The sequence below is a fragment of the Scyliorhinus torazame genome, chromosome 6, assembly GCF_047496885.1.
Source record: "Scyliorhinus torazame isolate Kashiwa2021f chromosome 6, sScyTor2.1, whole genome shotgun sequence".
NCBI classification, from domain to species: domain Eukaryota; kingdom Metazoa; phylum Chordata; class Chondrichthyes; order Carcharhiniformes; family Scyliorhinidae; genus Scyliorhinus; species Scyliorhinus torazame.
This window is the reverse complement of record NC_092712.1, coordinates 95,175,334-95,192,580: the sequence shown is the minus strand read 5'-3', so window position 1 is coordinate 95,192,580 and position 17,247 is coordinate 95,175,334. Positions and strand designations below refer to the sequence as shown.

The window sequence follows — 17,247 nt, the reverse complement described above, 5'->3', positions numbered from 1 at the left end:
ACTTGGACACATTGCACTTGGTCCCCAACTCCAAATCATCTATGTAAATTGTGGACAATTGTGGGCCCAACACTGATCCCTGAGGGACACCACTAGCTACTGATTGCCAACCAGAGAAACACCCATTAATCCCCACTCTTTGCTTTCTATTAATTAACCAATCCTCTATCCATGCCACTACTTTACCCTTAATGCCATGCACCTTTATCTTATGCAGGAACCTTTTGTGTGGCACCTTGTCAAAAGCTTTCTGGAAATCTAGATATACCACATCCATTGGCTCCCAGTTGTCTCCCGCACTGGTAATGTCGTCAAGAATTTCCACTAAATTAGTTAGGCACGACCTGCCCTTTATGAACCCATGCTGCGTCTGCCCAATGGGACAATTTCCATCCAGATGCCTCGCTATTTCTTCCTTAATGATAGATTCCAGCATCTTCCCCACTACCGCAGTTAAGCTAACTGACCAATAATTACCCACTTTCTGCCTACCTCCTTTTTTAAACAGTGGTGTCACGTTTGCTAATTTCCAATCCTCTGGGACCACCCCAGAGTCTAGTGAATTTTGGTAAATTATCACTAGTGCATTTGCAATTTCCCTACCCATATCTTTTAGTACTCTGGGATGCATTCCATCAGGCCAGGAGACTTGTCTACCTTTAGCCCCATTAGCTTGCCCAGCACTACCTCTTTAGTGATACCAATCATCTCAAGGTCCTCACCTGTTATAGCCTCATTTCTATCCAGCCAGATCAGAGAGAGTTCCCCACTACGGATGGTTCAGATTGCATTTCACTTAGGAATACCTATTTATAATTTAAAAATTAAAAAAAAAAAATTCCCCTCCTTTTTCACATTTTCTCCCGCATTTACACCCATCAACAATAAACAATAATCAGCAAGATATGTCAATCCCCATAACAACGATCCCATCCGCCCACCAACCCCCAAACGTCAGCCCGCATGTTTACGTAAACAAATGACAAAAAGGAATCAGGGATTACCCATAGTCACCCTTAATCTACACAGCCCCCCCCCCCCCCCCCCCAACTAATGTTCGATGTTATCCAGTTCTTGAAAGTGCATAATAAAATAGTGCCCATGACTTGTAGAACCCCTCCGAGGTTCCCCTCAGTTCAAACTTAACCTTCTCAAGGGTCAAGTATTCCAACAGGTCCCCCCCGCCACGCCAGGGCACTGGGCGTGGAGGCTGCTCGCCAACCCAGCAGGATCCACCTTCGGGCGATCAACGAGGCGAAGGCTATGATATCTGCCTCCGCTCCCGTTTCCAACCCTGGCTGGTCCGACACCCCGAATATGGCCTCCTGGGGACCCGGGTCCAGTTTCACACGCACCACCTTGGAAATTACCCTAAACACCTCCTTCCAGTACTCCCCTAGCTTTGGACAGGACCAAAACATATGAACGTGATTCGCGCGCCCCCCCCCCCGCAACGCTCACACACATCCTCTACTCCTTCAAAAATCGGCTCATCCTCGCCCTCGTGAGGTGCGCTCTACATACCACCTTCAGCTGTATCAGCCCCAACCTCGCACATGAGGTGGATGCATTCACTCTCCGGTGCACCTCACACCAGACCCCCTCCTCTATAATCTCTCCCAGCTCTTCCTCCCACTTTGCTTTGATCCCTTCCAGTGGTGCCTTATCCTCTTCCAAAATGGCTCCGTACACCGCTGACACTGCCCCCTTCTCCAGTCCCCTTGTCGTCAACACCTCCTCCAGCAATGTGGAGGCCGGTTCCTCTGGAAAGCTCTGTATCTCCTTCCTGGCAAAATCCCAAACTGCATGTACCTAAACACTTCTTCCTGCTCTAGCCCATACTTTGCTTCCAGCTCCCTCAATCCTGCAAATCGACCCCGAAGAAACAAATCTTTTAGCGTCTTAATCCCCTTCTCTTCCCATGTCCGAAAACTTCCATTCCACCTCCCTGGCTAAAATCTGTGGTTCCCCCGAATCGACATTTCCCTTGACCCTAAACCCAACCCGAAGTGTTTGCGAAACTGCCTCCAGGTTTTCAATGAAGCTATTATTACCGGACTCCCTGAATATTTCCCCGGAGCTATCGGGAGTGGCGCTGTTGCTAGTGCCTTCAGCCCCGACCCCCTGAACAAACTCTCCTCCATTCTGACCCACTGAGAATCAACCCCTCTGATCCAGCTCCGCACTTTCTCCACATTCGCCGCCCAGTAGTAGTACAACAGGTTCAGGAGACCCAAACCCCCTGCCAGCCTTCCCCTCTGTAGCAGCACCTTTCTCACTCTGGCCACCTTCCCTCCCCATACGAATGAGGTAATCCTTCCCTCAATCTCCCTGAAAAAAGACTTTGGCAGGAAAATCGGTAGGCATTGAAAAATAAACAGGAATCGCGGCAACACATTCATTTTAACCGCCTGTACCCGACCTGCCAGTGACAGAGGAAGGCCGTCCCACCTTGCCAGATCGGCTTTCACTCTCCCCACCAAACTAGTGATGTTGTACCTACGAAGCCTCCCCCACTCCCGGGCACCCTGCACCCCCAGATACCCAAAATGAGTCCCTGCTCTACGGAATGGCAGCCCCCCCACTTCTGCCCCCATCCCCGGCCGAGACACCACAAAGTACTCACTCTTGTCCAGGTTCAACTTGTACCCCGGGAAAGACCCAAATACCCGTAGTAGCTCCAATATTCCTCCTATCGACGCACTCGGTTCCGACACATACAGCAGCAAGTCGTCGGCATATAAGGACACCCTAGGCTCTATTCCCCCCTCCGCATTATTCCTTTCCATGCTCCCGAACTTCTCAATGCGATGGCCAACGGTTCAATCGCAAGTGCAAACAGCAGGGGGGACATAGGACATCCCTGTCTCATCCCACGGCAGAGAGAAACGTATCTCGAACTGATATTATTTGTGCGGACACTCACCTTCGGCTCGTTATATAATAGCTTTACCCAGTTCACAAACCTTGGTCCAATCCCAAACCACTCCAGCACTACCATCAGGTACCCCCATTCTACCCGATCAAACGCTTTCTCGGCGTCCAATGCCACAACTACCTCTGTTTCCTTCCCTTCCGGCGGTGCCATAACAACTTTCAAAACCCTCCTAATGTTCGAAAACAGCTGCCTCCCTTTCACGAACCCAGTCTGATCCTCCCCTGTCACCTTCGGAAGGCACTCCTCCAGCCTACCCGCCAGTACCTTCGCCAACACTTTTGCGTCCACATTCAGAAGTGATATGGGCCGATACGACCCACACTCCGTCGGATCCTTATCTTTTTTTTAAGCAACAGGGAAATCGATGCCTGCCCCAAGGTTTGCGGCAACATCCCCTTCCCTATCGCCTCCTCAAACATCCCACCATCAGGGGTGCCAACCTATCCTTAAATTTTTTATAATATTCCACCGGAAACCCATCCGGCCCTGCCACCTTCCCCGACTGCATCCCCCCAATTGCATCCTTTATCTCCTGCTCCACTATTGCTCCTTCTAATGTAGCCCTGTCCCCATTCCCTAGCCTCGGGTACTCCAACCCATCTAGAAATTCCTGCATCTCACGGTCTCCCCCGAGTGGCCCTGACTTGTACAACCTCTCATAAAACTCCTCAAAAACCTTATTAATCAGCACTGGAGACACCACCAACTTCCCTGCCCTATCCTTCACCTGAAGAATTTCCCTTGCCGCTGCCTCCCTCCGGAGCTGACCTGCTAACATACAGGTCATACAGGCCCCGCCTTATCTCCATGTTCATAAACTGCACCCCTTGCTCGTCTCAGTTGGCGCACCGCCTTCCTGGTGGACAGTCGGTCGAAGCCCGCCTGTAGTTCCTTCCTCTTTTCCAGCTTCGCCGGGTCCCCATCCTCTGCATACCTCCTATCTACCTCCAACATATCATCTATTACCCTCTGCCGCTCCACCCTCTCCTCTTTATCCACCCTGGCCTTAAACAAAATTACCTCACCTCTCACCACCGCCTTTAGAGCCTCCCAGACGACTGCCTTTGACACCTCACCCGTACAATTGAAACCTACATATTCCTTAATTACCGTTTCAATTTTCTCACAGAACATTTTGTTCCCCAAAAGCCCCACATCCAGTTTCCACCCCGGTCTCTGAGCTGCCCCCTTCTCCAGCACCATATCCACCCAATGTGGAGCGTGATCTGACACTGCAATTGCAGAGTATTCCGACCCCTTGACTCCAACTAGCAAAGCCTTCCCCACCACGAAAAAGTCGATCCGTGAGTACCTTATGGACCGCTGAGAAAAACAAGTACTCCTGTTCCCTTGGGTGCAGGAACCTCCAAGGGTCCACCCCTCCCATTTCCACCATTAGCCCAGCCAGCGCCTTCGCCCCCCCCTGATGGGACCAGCGAGCGCGGCCGTGATCTGTACAACCTTGGCTCGTGCACCAAGTTCCAGGCCCCCCCACAATCAGCTCATGCGTGTCCAAGTCGGGAATAGCCCCAAACACCTTCCTCGCGAATCCCACATCGTCCCAATTGGGACCGTATACACTTAACAGCGCCACTAATCTCCCCTCCAGTGCCCCTGCCGCAATCACATATCTACCCCCCTGATCTGCCACTACCTTCTCCATCTGGAAGCGTACCCTTTTGCTGACCAGCACCGCTACCCCTCGAGCCCTTCCATCAAATCCGGAGTGAAACACTTAGCTAACCCAGCCCTTTTTAAGTCTCACCTGGTCCTTCACCCTCAAGTGAGTCTCCTGCAGCATTGCTACATCGGCTTTCAAACTTTTAAGATGTGCAAACACCCTTGGCCTCTTGACCGGACCTCCAAGCCCTCTCACGTTCCACGTGACTATCCTTACTGGGGGTCTCTCACCCTCCCCACCTTTTTTATCCACCATCACCATACCACCGGGCCCTGCCCCTGTCCATTGTTAACATCGAACCCCATTCCCCCCCCCCAAAGAGCCCCCCACTTCAAAAACATCCCCCAACATCCATCCCTCCACCCCCGCTTGCTCGCCTCGTAGGCCCATTGAAACCTGCTATCCAGGTTCCAACGTCCGCAGCCCTCCTCTCACCTCACCCCCATTCACTAACTGACTTTAGTTAGCTAGCGCGGGTGGCTCCCCCCGCCAAGACCTCTTCCTCTTCCACCCAGTCCCAGAGAAAGAAACACCAAAACAAACCCAACAATCCAACCCCTACAATTCACTAACATAACATTTAACCGTCGCAACACAGACCGCCATTAACTTGATCTCTGTAACAATGCAAAGAGAAGTAAATTTCAATACAAATCAGTAAAAAGAAAGTTGTAACATTTGTACATTTTCCAGCCGCTCAAACACAGTCCACAGTCTCTCTTCCAGTTCCGCTCTTCACGTCTGTCCCAAGCCTTCTGCCCTCACGAACGCCTCAGCCGCCTCCGCTGTCTCAAAATAAAAGTCTTTGGCGTTATACGTTACTCCCAACTTCGCCGGGTACACCACACCAAATCGCACCCCCTTGTACAAAGCCACCTTCACTCGCCGAAACGCCGCTCGTCTTTTTGCCAACTCCACCGTCAAGTCCTGGTAGATCTGAACCGCAGTACCATCCCACAGCACCTCACGCTCCTGCTTCACCCAGCTTAATACCTTCTCCTTCATGCAAAACTTATGGAAGCAGATAATTACTACCCTTGGCGGCTCATTCACTTTGGGCTTCGGCCTTAATAACCGATGAGCTCGGACTAGCTCGTACAGGGTGGGGCTCACACCCTCCCCCATAGCTCCGCCAACTTCTTAGCAAAGTATTGCGTTGGCCTTGGGCCCTCTCTGTCCCTTCGAGCAAGCCCACAATTCTCAAATTGTGCCGCCTTGAGCAGTTTTCCAAGTCTTCCAGCTTTGCTCGGAGCCCTCTGTTAATCTCCACCACCCTCCGCAGCCCGTCCCCCATCGAAGTGACCTGGTCGCTGTGTCGTGTCACGGCCTCCTCCACCTCCTTCATCTTCTCGCCCTGCTCTCTCACCTCGGCCGATGCCGTTGCCACCTCCACCCTCATCGGGCCGATTGCCTCCTCCAACAATGACCTCAACACGACCACCATCTCTTTCCTCAGGATCTCCATGTGCCTCACCAAACGTTTTTCCAGCTCCACCGCCATCACCTCGGTCATCTCCTCCACCGTAAGTAGTGCGGTCCCGCCTTGCAGTTCGGCTTCCGCCATCCTGTCAACACTTTTGCTCGTCTTCTCCTTCGGCGGCGAACCCGCGTTTCCTCCTTTCTTCGACGCTGCTCTTCGCATCCTTTCGCGACTTATTGTTTGTTATCTGCTTTCTTTTCTCCTCTCTCCCCCTTCACCCTCCTGTCCTTCATCAATCTGACATACTTTTTTTGAAAAAAAAGGGGGAGTGAAAAAAAAAACTTTCACCAAACTTCCTTAAACCTTCCTCCTTTCTCCTCTGCATTCACCTGGGACCAGGCTTCAACCTTCTTTCTTCTTCCTAGGTGGGAGCCAGCCGACGTGGAGCACCCTCCCTACATAGTGCCCTGCCCTCGGGCCTGCCACCTCGGCCTGAATACCTAATTTATAATTTGACGCTCCATTTCTGTAATGACATTTCTCTACACATTGGTGTATTTTTGAACCCTCTCATGGATGTGGGAATCGATGGCTGGGCCATCCCCAATTGCCCCCGAGAAGTATGTCTCCATAAGTGCACAAATTCCCTTCCCCTTCGCCAAAAGAAGAAAATCAAATGAGTAAAAAGAGCTCAATTTCAACTATCATTCTCAATCCAAACAATGCGGTTTTTTCCCCGGGTGCACAGACAATGTCCACATGATTGCTTGATGTTATGGGAATATTACTCAGGAAGATCTTGTTTAGCTCAATTAAAATTGTTTCCCAACTAAGCAGGTAAAATTGAGTTATAATTTCCTGTAGAAACCTAACAGGTCAATGACATCTCAAAGCCAGCAATATTTGAAGGGTGGAATCATAAAGATTCACAGTACAGAAGGAGGCCATTCTCTTATGCCTGCATTGCGTGTTAGTTAGAACAACCTCAAACTAATTCCACTTCCCCAACTTTTCATGATGCCCCTGTATCTTAGTCTATTCCAAATATGTATCTATATAACAATGTATTATTTATCAGAAAAAACATTGTTCCATAACAGCAATGAATATAGTATATTGCAAAGGAAAATATTCTTCACTGAAGCCAATTCCTGAATTAATTTTCTATTTGAGTTTGACACATTGTGAGGACGTAACAAGCAGGGTGCATAAAAGGGAAACATTAGAGCTATTGTGTTTTAATTTCCGAAAGATATCCGGTTCGATAAGGTGCCACATAAAAGGTTGCCACACAAGATAATGAGGTGGGATTCTCTGGACAAATTTCTAAGCCTGGTAGTGAGCGGAATTGCAGCGAGCTTCCCAGCACTCGACCCAGTGAGGCCAGCAACGGAATTCAACGTTAATTGGTCCACTTAACGAGGCCTCACGGGCTTCCCGTCACAAATGAAGTCTCACCAGCTGATTTGTTGGTACCGCATTCGCCAGCCCCCCGCTAACAAGGTCAAGCAGCATTGAAGCAGCACTTTCTCAGACAACCACAGCCAGCTCGCAACAATGGCGCTCAGGAGACCAGCCCCAAGATTCAGGGGCGCTGACCTTGGGAGGCTGCTAGACACTGTGGAGGCCAGGAGGGATGTCCTGTTCCCCCGAGGGTCCCAGAGAGTCAGCCACAGTGCAGCCAGTGCTGCCTGGGGTGAGGTGGCGGTAGCTGTGAGCTCAGGGAGTGTGGCCAGGAGTACTGGCCTTCAGTGCCAAAAATAGGTCAATGACCTACACCGGGCAGCACGAGTGAGGAGACACCAACGCGCCCCCCCACCCCAAACCAAGGGACCATCCACCCCCCAACTTCCCATGCGACCCCCAACCCTCCCTTCACCCCCCTCCCCCTTCAAGCCCTTCCCCACCCTCCCAACATTGTGAACCACAAGTGTGGCTAATGATGCCCTCTCTGTCTCCCCTCAGGGAAAGCTCTCGGGGGAGGGGGGGGGGGGGGGGGGGGGGCAGACTGGCAAAGGGGTGCCGCAATTAAGAATCCTCACCTTCTTCGAAGAGCGTGCCCTGGAGGTGACTGGGGTGGCCAAGGATGGATCATTCACCCACGCGGAGGCTGGCGGATGCCGTTGTGGTAAGGAACCACCGTGCTCCACCCAGAGGACCTGTCAAATGTGAGTTGTTATTGCCTATTGCCTGACCCATCCCTCCCACATGACCATTCTCCCGCAGGTCCTCCAGCCGACGGCCCAGCCCGGGCGGCATCCTCTCCTGCCTCCCACGAGACCACCTCGGAGGAAAGCTCCAAGGGTGCAACCATAGTCGCGGCACAGCTGTCATCCCCACCCTCCACCAGCACAGATACACACGCCTCGGTGGGACATGTTAGTGGTCAGGCTTCGGGGGCACAATCTGGTGAGCACCACACTGCTGCTGATACACATCAGGTGGATGCAGGAACCCCCAGGCGAGAGAGCAGTCGGAGGGCTGCTGGATCCCAGGACCCAGCTGGGTCCCAGCCTGGTGCTGAGCCTGTGGTACAGAGGTACCCAGAGCTGATGGAAATGATATGGAGCAGTCGGGACATTCAAAGAGAGATGTCAGAGGCACTCCAGCAGGTCCATAGCCGCTTGGAAGAGTCCTAGTGGCTACGGGTACAGGAGATGTCGCTGGCAATGCGTGGCACCGAGGCCAACACTGCTAGGGGGGCGACCGCAGTGGAAATTCTGTTGCACAATGCAGCACCATTAGTGAAGAGGTCCAAGGCGTTGCACAGTCGGTGACGCCCATGGCTGAGGATCTCAGCAGAATGTCCGACTCGCTAAGGGATGTGATCCAGTACCAGGCTGACCTTGTTGAGGTTCTGCAGGACATGTCCCGTTCTCAAGTGGGAATGGACAAGGCGCTGTGGAGCTTGCCCCAGTCACAGGTTGCATTGTTGCAGCACTGCAGAGCATGTCCCAGTCACTGAGGAGCATCGCTGAGGGCATCAACATGATGGTGCGGACCATGGGGAACCGCTAGGATTGGCAGAGCCAGAACCTGCAGGGACAGCTGGGGCTTGAATCAGCTGCCTTCTTTCCCAAGGTGAACTCCAGGGCCTATGGGCACTGACCAGGAGGAGGGGGCACTCAATGCCAACCCTGACCCCTTCCATGGAGTGGCGACGTTGGCCACCAGCTTCCCCATGATGAGGCGGTGTCTCGGGGTCAGCACACGGGACAGGGCAGCATGGCTGTGCATGAACTGCCGACAAGTGAGCCAGGGCCCTCCGCCCCCAGAACCCCCACTGGACGCCTGCCAGGGGCATCGAGGGCCACGGGACGAGATAGACAGCTGGTTGCCTCCACTGATGTGCATCCTGGGGAGACACCTAGATATAGTGGTAGAGCTAGGAGGGCCAAGCACTTTGAGGAACACTGAGTTCACTGACGGCTTGGGGGAGAGGGGAGAGGGGAAGGGGTACGTAGGGGGTGAGTGGGGGGGCAGCACCGTCAAGAGAGTGGGGAATTGTAAAACACATTATGCACATTTGTGCACAACCATTATGATGCCTCCGTTACTTTGTTCTGAAAAGCGGGCTGACCTCCAATCTCTTGGCCCACCTCTCCAGGCATCACCCCTTCTAGCCATGGAAATGTCCCCGGAGCTGTGTCCCATTCCCTGGGTGTTCAGATGTTGGCTGCTGCGTGTGTGGTGTTGCTTCCCGCAGTGTTCAAGCAGTGTCCAGGCATCAAGGTGTTATTGGGATGTTAAGCAATGACTCCCACATGCTACATGGCCCACCCACCCACAGGAATCCCCTTGGGGTGCGTGAAGTGCTCACTTAACCCGCGATTGCCATTGCCCTACTAGCTATAGTCTTCAGCCACCTGCCAGATGTCTCGGCAGTCGATAGGGGTTATGGATGGCTACTCACCTCCTCGGCCCCCCCCCCAGAAGGCCTTCCGCCAAGTTCACGTTTTTCAAAAGTACTAATGGGTGCCAGCGTGAACATTTGCTCGGGAGGCTGCTGAATGACAGGAGGCCATTGGATATGGGGGTGGCTTTCGTTAATTGTATGGAAATTGGGCTTAAGTGCTGATAATTGGTTTCTTGCCACGCTATGGAGAGATCCTGAATTCACCTTCGGGAGCGGGCCTGTTGCATTATTTGGCGTCGGGCGGGGTTCTTGTTTTTGGCCTCTCCCGCTATTCACCGGCCTCGTTTCGTTTGACCGAGAGCGCAATGAGGACAGATAATCACGCCCAATAGCTCATGGTGTTAAAGGATGATGTGCCAAATTATCAAATGGTGGAGCAGGCTCGAGGGGCCGAATGGCCTACTTCTGCTTCTATTTCATATGTGCATACATATTAGCATGGATAGAGGAGTAAAGGAACCAGAGAGTTGAGATAAATGGGCCACTTTCCACTTGCTAAACTGTAACTAGTGAAGTGCGATGGGGATCGGTGCTGAAGCCTCAATTATTTACAATCTGTATGAATGACTTGAATAAAGGGTCAGTGTACTGTAGCCAAATTTGCTAATGGTACAAAGATAGGTTGGAATGCAAGTTGTGAGGTGGATACAAAGAGTCTGAAAAGGAATAGAGGTAGGTTAAATGAGTGGACAAAAACCTGGCATATGGAGTATAATGCAGACAAATGTGAGGTTGTCCACCTTCATGGGAAAAATTGAAAAGTAGAATGTTATTTAAAAAGAGAGAGACTGCAGAATGCTGCAGATACAGAGCAATATGGGTATCCTTGATCATGAATCACAAAATGTCAGTATGCAGGTATCGCAAGTAGTTAGGAAAGCAAATGGAATGTTGGCCTTCATTGCAAGGGGTTTGGACTATACAAGCAGGGAAGTCTTGCTACAACCGTACAGGGCACTGGTTGAGAAGGTCCCAGGAAAAATTTAGATTTCGAATACGAATATTTCCTGGGTTAAGCTTTTCCAATTCATTATTTAATTTTCCCCAGAATGGGAAGTGTGGTTCTCCGATGATTACCTTATCTATTAATCGCACATTCAGACAAGATCCCATGGCAGACCATGTGGCCTTTATAAGTAAATTCAGGTGCTTTAAACTATTGAGCAATACACAACTGAGAGCGGGATTTAACTAAATGGGAACAAAGTCCCATAGTGAGCACATTTAGCCGCGTGTTTCCTGGTGCTTGCAGCGCCGAGAAGCACAAGGCTATTAAAAGGCACTGGGTGAGATAAGGGGCCTCAGTGGGCACGTGCAGCCGAGGCTGCACATAGCCCCGTTTTGTGCATTGAGGAGCTCCGCTCGCTGGAACTCCTCAGTGAAGTGAGATATCAAGACAACATTTGTAAACTACATTCCGATCTCTAACCCCCAAAGCAACCCCCGACCCTCCCCCCAAGCTTCAATGCACTAAGGTAGGGTCACGGGATCCCTGCACACCCCTCCAACAGCTGTGCAGGGCACCCCTGGCCCAACTGCCACCGTGCAAAAAAATGCCAGCTGGGCATCTTGGCAGTGTCAACCTGGCAGTGCCCCTACCAGCTGGCAATGCCAGACTGGCATCCAGGTGGCACTGCCAGGGTACCACCCTGCCCAAACGGCATGCACCTGGGGGCCTCGGATTCCCTGGTCCCCGTTTGTGGAAATCAGTACTGAACGGCGCTCGCCCAAGGTCTCCAAGGCGAATGGGTCTCCCAAAGCCTTGGGTACCTCGCGAATTTGCACATTAAAGTGAGACTAGCTGTCTTGCTCTAATATTCTAATATGCAGATTTGCCTAAAAGTGATCCTGCCACAATGGAAGGGATTCACATTGCAACATCTCGCAAGATCGGGTTCGGTCTTGTGAGGCATTGGGAGCCAGGTAGATCCCGGGAGCGGGGTCACCCAGCCTGTATTGGCCACGTTGCACCACATTGCAGTACTTTTCAGGCACAGCATGGCACTTTAATCGAGCCTTGGAAACTGGAGGAAAGGGTGAAAGAAAAAAATCCTACTAGTTTTTAGTTTCTCCACCAAGAACATACACTGAATTAAGTAACCAATGAAAAGTGTAAAAGTGAAGAAAGGCTGTATGTTTGGTCGAAGTAGAAAATTGGAAGAGGCCATTACATTAGATGAGACTATCCATTGTTGATAGGTCCCAGCTCATATCATACTCATATCATTCAATTCCTTCGATTTTCTGTTTCACAATGCAGTTTTACTGCAGTTTTCAATCTCCTGCATGGCTTATAGCACTGGTCAGTTACTGTAATAATATTTTATCACGTTTTGAAAATTGGGATTACACAGGAACAATGAATGTTACTTTATCAAAATCATATTCCTGATCACGTATGTTTGGAAGTTGATGATAAAAACAGTGAGAAATGGAGACTAAATTCATTAAATTCTTATTTTAGTCAGACTAATGAAATAATTAGCTTAATTGTTATTTGTTTAAAGCTTAATGTTGTGTGCTGCTACCTATAAATTATCACTGACAGAATTAGCAATTTACCTTTTCTTTGTCGCTAGCTTCTCTGGCCACTGTGGAACCCTGAAACGAGGAAACAGAAGTTGAGTATCACATCATACATCCAACACCAACAACTTGTATTAAAGCACCTGTAACATAGTAAAAAAAAACACAGGCGCTTCTCACAGGGGCATTATCAACAAAATTTGATACCGAGCCACAAAAGGAGACAGTCGACCAAACTCTTGGTCAAACGTGATTTAAAGGGCCGTCTTAAGTGAGGAACAAAAAGAAGAAAGGCAGATTTAGGAAGCAAATTCCAGAACTTCGTGTCTTGGCAGCTGAAGGCATGGTCACCAATGATGGAGACAATTAAAACTAGGATTGCTCAAAAGTCCAGAACCTGGGGAGGGGGGTGCGGGGCGCAGATACCTGAGGATAGTAGGCGATTAGAGAGGGTAGGGCGGCCATAGAGCGATTTGAAAACGACAATAAGAATTAATATCAAGGTGTTGCTTAATCAGGAGTCTATGTAGGCCAACGAGCGTACAGGTGATGCAGGAATGGGTCTTGGTAGGAGTTATGATATGGGCTCAAAAGTTTCAGATGATCTCAAGTTTATATTGGGTAGAACCTGAGGCCCAGTCGGGTGATTTTTGAAAATCTTCATTCATGGGACGTGGGTATCACTGACAGAGCCAGCATTTAATGCCCATCCCCAAACATCTTTCAGAAGGTGGTGACAATGAACCACCTTTCTGAATGCAAAATTTCAAAGAGCAGTTAAGAGTCAACCACATTGCTGCGTCTCTGGAGTCAAAGGGAGGCCAGAATGGGTACGGACAGAAAATATCCTTCCCTGAAGATATTGTAATGAAAACCCAGCGGTTTCAGCAATCTGGTGGCTACATGGTCACCATTACTGATATTAGTTCATCATTCCAGATTTATTTAATTACCCAAATTTAAATTTCCCAGTTGGTGGGATTTGAACTCATATTTCCTGATAATTGGTCCAGGCCTCTGGATTACTAGTTCAGTAACATAACAAGTATGCTACCATATGTGTAGTATATTGGAATGGTCAAGTTTAGAGAAAACAAATGCATGGATGAGGGTTTCAAAAGCAGATGAGCTGAGGCAGGGAGGAGTCAGGCAATACTATAGAAGTGGATCAGGTGGTCTTGGTGATGATGCAGATCTGTGGTCAGAAGCTCCACTTAGAATAAAATATGACAGCAAGGTTGGAAACAGTCTGATTCACCCTGAGACAGCGGCAAGATAGAAGAATTAAGTCAGTGGCTAGAAAACAGAATTGTGAAGAGACTGAAAACAATTTTTAGTTGGAAGAAATTTCTGTTCATCCAATACTGGACGATGAATAAACATTGTGACAATGTAGAGACAGCGGAGGGAGCAATATCATGCAAACTCTGCACAGAGAGTGACCCAAGCCGGGACTCGAACCTGGGATCCTGGAGCTGTGAAGCAACTGTGCTAACCATTGTGCTACCATGCTGCCCACTGTCATTGGAGGCGAGGCTGGAGAAGACAGGGGGAGAGGGGTTTAAGAAGATAGTTTATTGGAGAGAAAAGTAGCTTTGGACATCATGCGTGGCAGCACTGTGGTGGTTAGCCTCATAGCACCAGGGACCCGGGTTCAATTCGGCTTTGGGTAACTGTATGTGGAATTTTCACTTTCTCCCCGTGTCTGCGTGGGTTTCCTCTGGGTGCTCTGGTTTCCTCCCACAGTCCAGAAATGTGCAGGTTAGGTGGATTAGTCATGCCAGTTAGGTTACGGGGATAGGGCCAAGGTAGGGTGCAGACCCGATGTGCCAAATGGTCTCCTTTTGCACTGTAGGTTCGATCTTTGCATCCACTTTTTTAAAAATATATATATTTTTATTCAAATTTTTTACATATTTTCAACAACCCCCCCTTATAGAAATAAGAAAAAACAAAGAACACATAAATAAACATCTAATAGCTATGTCACGTACTCCCCCAATATACAAGCCCCCATTAAACAATAATAAACACAGTAGTAAACACAACGTACCCAACCCCTTCCCCCCTGGGTTGCTGCTGCTGCTGACCACCTTCTAACGCTCCGCTAGAAAGTCTAGGAACGGTTGCCACCGCCTGAAGAACCCTTGCACAGCCTCTTAAGGCAAATTTTACACTCTCCAATTTAATGAACCCTGCCATGTCGCTGATCCAGGCTTCCACGCTCAGGGGCCTCGCATCCTTCCACTGTAGCAGAATCCTCCGCCGGGCTACCAGGGACGCAAAGGCCAGAATACCGGCCTCTTTCGCCTCCTGCACTCTCAGCTCATCCGATACCCCAAATTGTGCGAGCCCCCAACTCGGCTTAACCAGAGTGTTGACCAACTTAGACACCGTCCTTGCAACGCCCCTCCAGAACCCATCCAGCGCTGGGCACGCCCAGAACATGTGGGCAGGATTTGCTGGGCTCCCCGAACACCTCACACACCTGTCCTCCACTCCCCAAAAAACGACTCAGCCTTGCCCCCGTCATCTGCGTCCTGTGCAGAACCTTAAATTGTATCAGAGGGGTAAGAATTTACCCTACCCAGGGCGTATGCCCACGTACCCTCGTCTATCTCCTCCCCCAGTTCCACCTCCCATTTACCTTTCAACTCCTCCACCGAGGCCGTCTCCTCCTCCTCCTCCTGCATCTCCTGGTAGATCGCCGAGACATTGCCTTCTCCAACCCACACCCCCGAGAGCACCCGATCCTGGATCCTACGTGCTGGCAGCAGCGGAAATTCCCTTACCTGCCGTTTTACAAATGCCCTTACCTGCATGTACCTGAAGGCATTTCCAGGGGGGAGCCTGAATTTTTCCTCCAGCGCCCCAAGGCTCGCAAACATCCCATCTATAAACAGGTCCCCCATCCTTCTAATTCCTGCCCTGTGCCAGCTCAGGAACCCCTCATCCATTATCCCCGGGACAAACCGATGGTTCTCTCGGATTGGGGATCACACCGAAGCCTCTGCCTCCCCCTGTGGCGTCTCCACTGCCCCCAAATTTTGAGGGTCGCCGCCACCACTGGACTCGTGGTGTAGCTTGTCGGCGGGAGCGGTAGCGATGCCATCACCAGCGCTCTCAGGCTCGTGCACACACAGGACGCCATCTCCAGCCTCTTCCACGCCGCCCCCTCCCCCTCCCTTACCCACTTGCGTATCATCGCCACATTGGCAGCCCAGTAGTACCCACACAGATTAGGCAACGCTAGCCCTCCTCTGTCCCTGCTCCGTTCCAGAAACACCCTTCTCACCCTCGGAGTCTTTTTCGCCCATACAAACCCTATGATGCTCCTGCTTAAAAAAGGCCTTAGGGATCAGGATGGGGAGGCACTGGAATATAAAAAGGAACCTCGGGAGCACCGTCATCTTCACTGACTGTACCTGACCCGCCAAGGAGAGTGGCAGCATATCCCACCTTTTAAACTCCTCCTCCATCTGCTCCACCAGCCTAGTCACGTTGAGCTTGCGTAGGGCCTCCCAGCTCCTGGCCACCTGGATCCCTAGGTACCGAAAACTCCTTTCCGCCCTCTTCAGTGGAAGCTCGTCTATCCCCCTTCCCTGGTCCCCTGGGTGTATCACGAATAGTTCACTCTTCCCCATGTTGAGCTTATACCCAGAAAAGTCTCCAAACTCCGAGGATCCGCATCACTTCCGGCATCCCCCCCACCAGGTCCGCCACATACAGTAACAGGTCGGCTGCATACAGTGACGCCCGGTGTTCCTCCTCTCCTTCCCCCCCCCCCCCCCCCCCCCCCCCCACCAGCCCCCTCCAGTTCCTGGACTCCCTCAAAGCCACTGGCAAAGGTTCAATTGCCAACGCAAATAGCAGGGGGATAGGGGGCACCCCTGCCTCGTCCCCCGGTACAGCCGAAAGTATTCCGACCTCCTCCGATTTGTGGCCACACTCGCCACCGGGGCTTCGTACAGTAACCTAACCCAACTAACAAACCCCTCCCCGAACCCAAACCTCCTCAACACTTCCCATAGGTACCCCCACTCCACCCTATCAAAGGCCTTCTCCGCATCCATAGCCGCCACTATCTCCGCTTCCCCCTCCACTGCAGGCATCATGATTATATTCAGGAGCCTCCGCACATTGGTGTTTAGCTGCCTCCCCTTCACGAAACCCGTCTGGTCCTCGCGGATCACCCCCGGAAAACAATCCTCAATTCTGGTAGCCAACACCTTCACTAACAGCTTTGCATCCACGTTGAGGAGCGAGATTGATCTATACAACCCACACTGTAAAGGGTCCTTGTCTCGCTTCAAGATCAGCGCCCTGGAAATAGTGGGGGGTAGGGTCCCCCCCCTCCCTCGCCTCATTGAAAGTTCTCACTAGTAGTGGGCCCAACAGGTCCATATACTTCCTGTAAAATTCCACCGGGCACCCATCTGGCCCCGGTGCCTTCCTGCCTGCATACTCCCCAGCCCCTTAGTCAGCTCCTCCAGCCCTACCGGTGCCCCAAGCCCCGCCACCTGCCCCTCCTCTACCCTCGGGAACTTCAGCAGGTCCAGAAAACGACGAATCCCCCCCTCCTCCGTCGGGGGCTCAGACCTATACAGCCCCTCATAGAAGTCTCTAAATACCCCATTTATTCCCACCGCACTCCGCACCATGTCCCCCCTTTATCCCTAACTCCCCAATCTCCCTCGCCGCCTCCCGCTTCCGCAACTGGTGTGCCAGCATCCGGCTAGCCTTCTCCCCATATACATACATCGCCC

General features: G+C 51.1%; 1 protein-coding gene across 1 annotated transcript in view; it reads right to left on the bottom strand.

Moving 5' to 3' along the window:
* Window positions 1–17,247, bottom strand: part of LOC140424901 (phosphatidylinositol 5-phosphate 4-kinase type-2 alpha) — a 327,324-nt gene that overhangs the window by 40,033 nt on the left and 270,044 nt on the right. Inside the window, exon 6 of the mRNA XM_072508501.1 lies at window positions 12,518–12,556. Coding sequence (XP_072364602.1) covers window positions 12,518–12,556 — 39 coding nt within the window. The remainder of the gene's footprint in view (window positions 1–12,517; window positions 12,557–17,247) is intronic.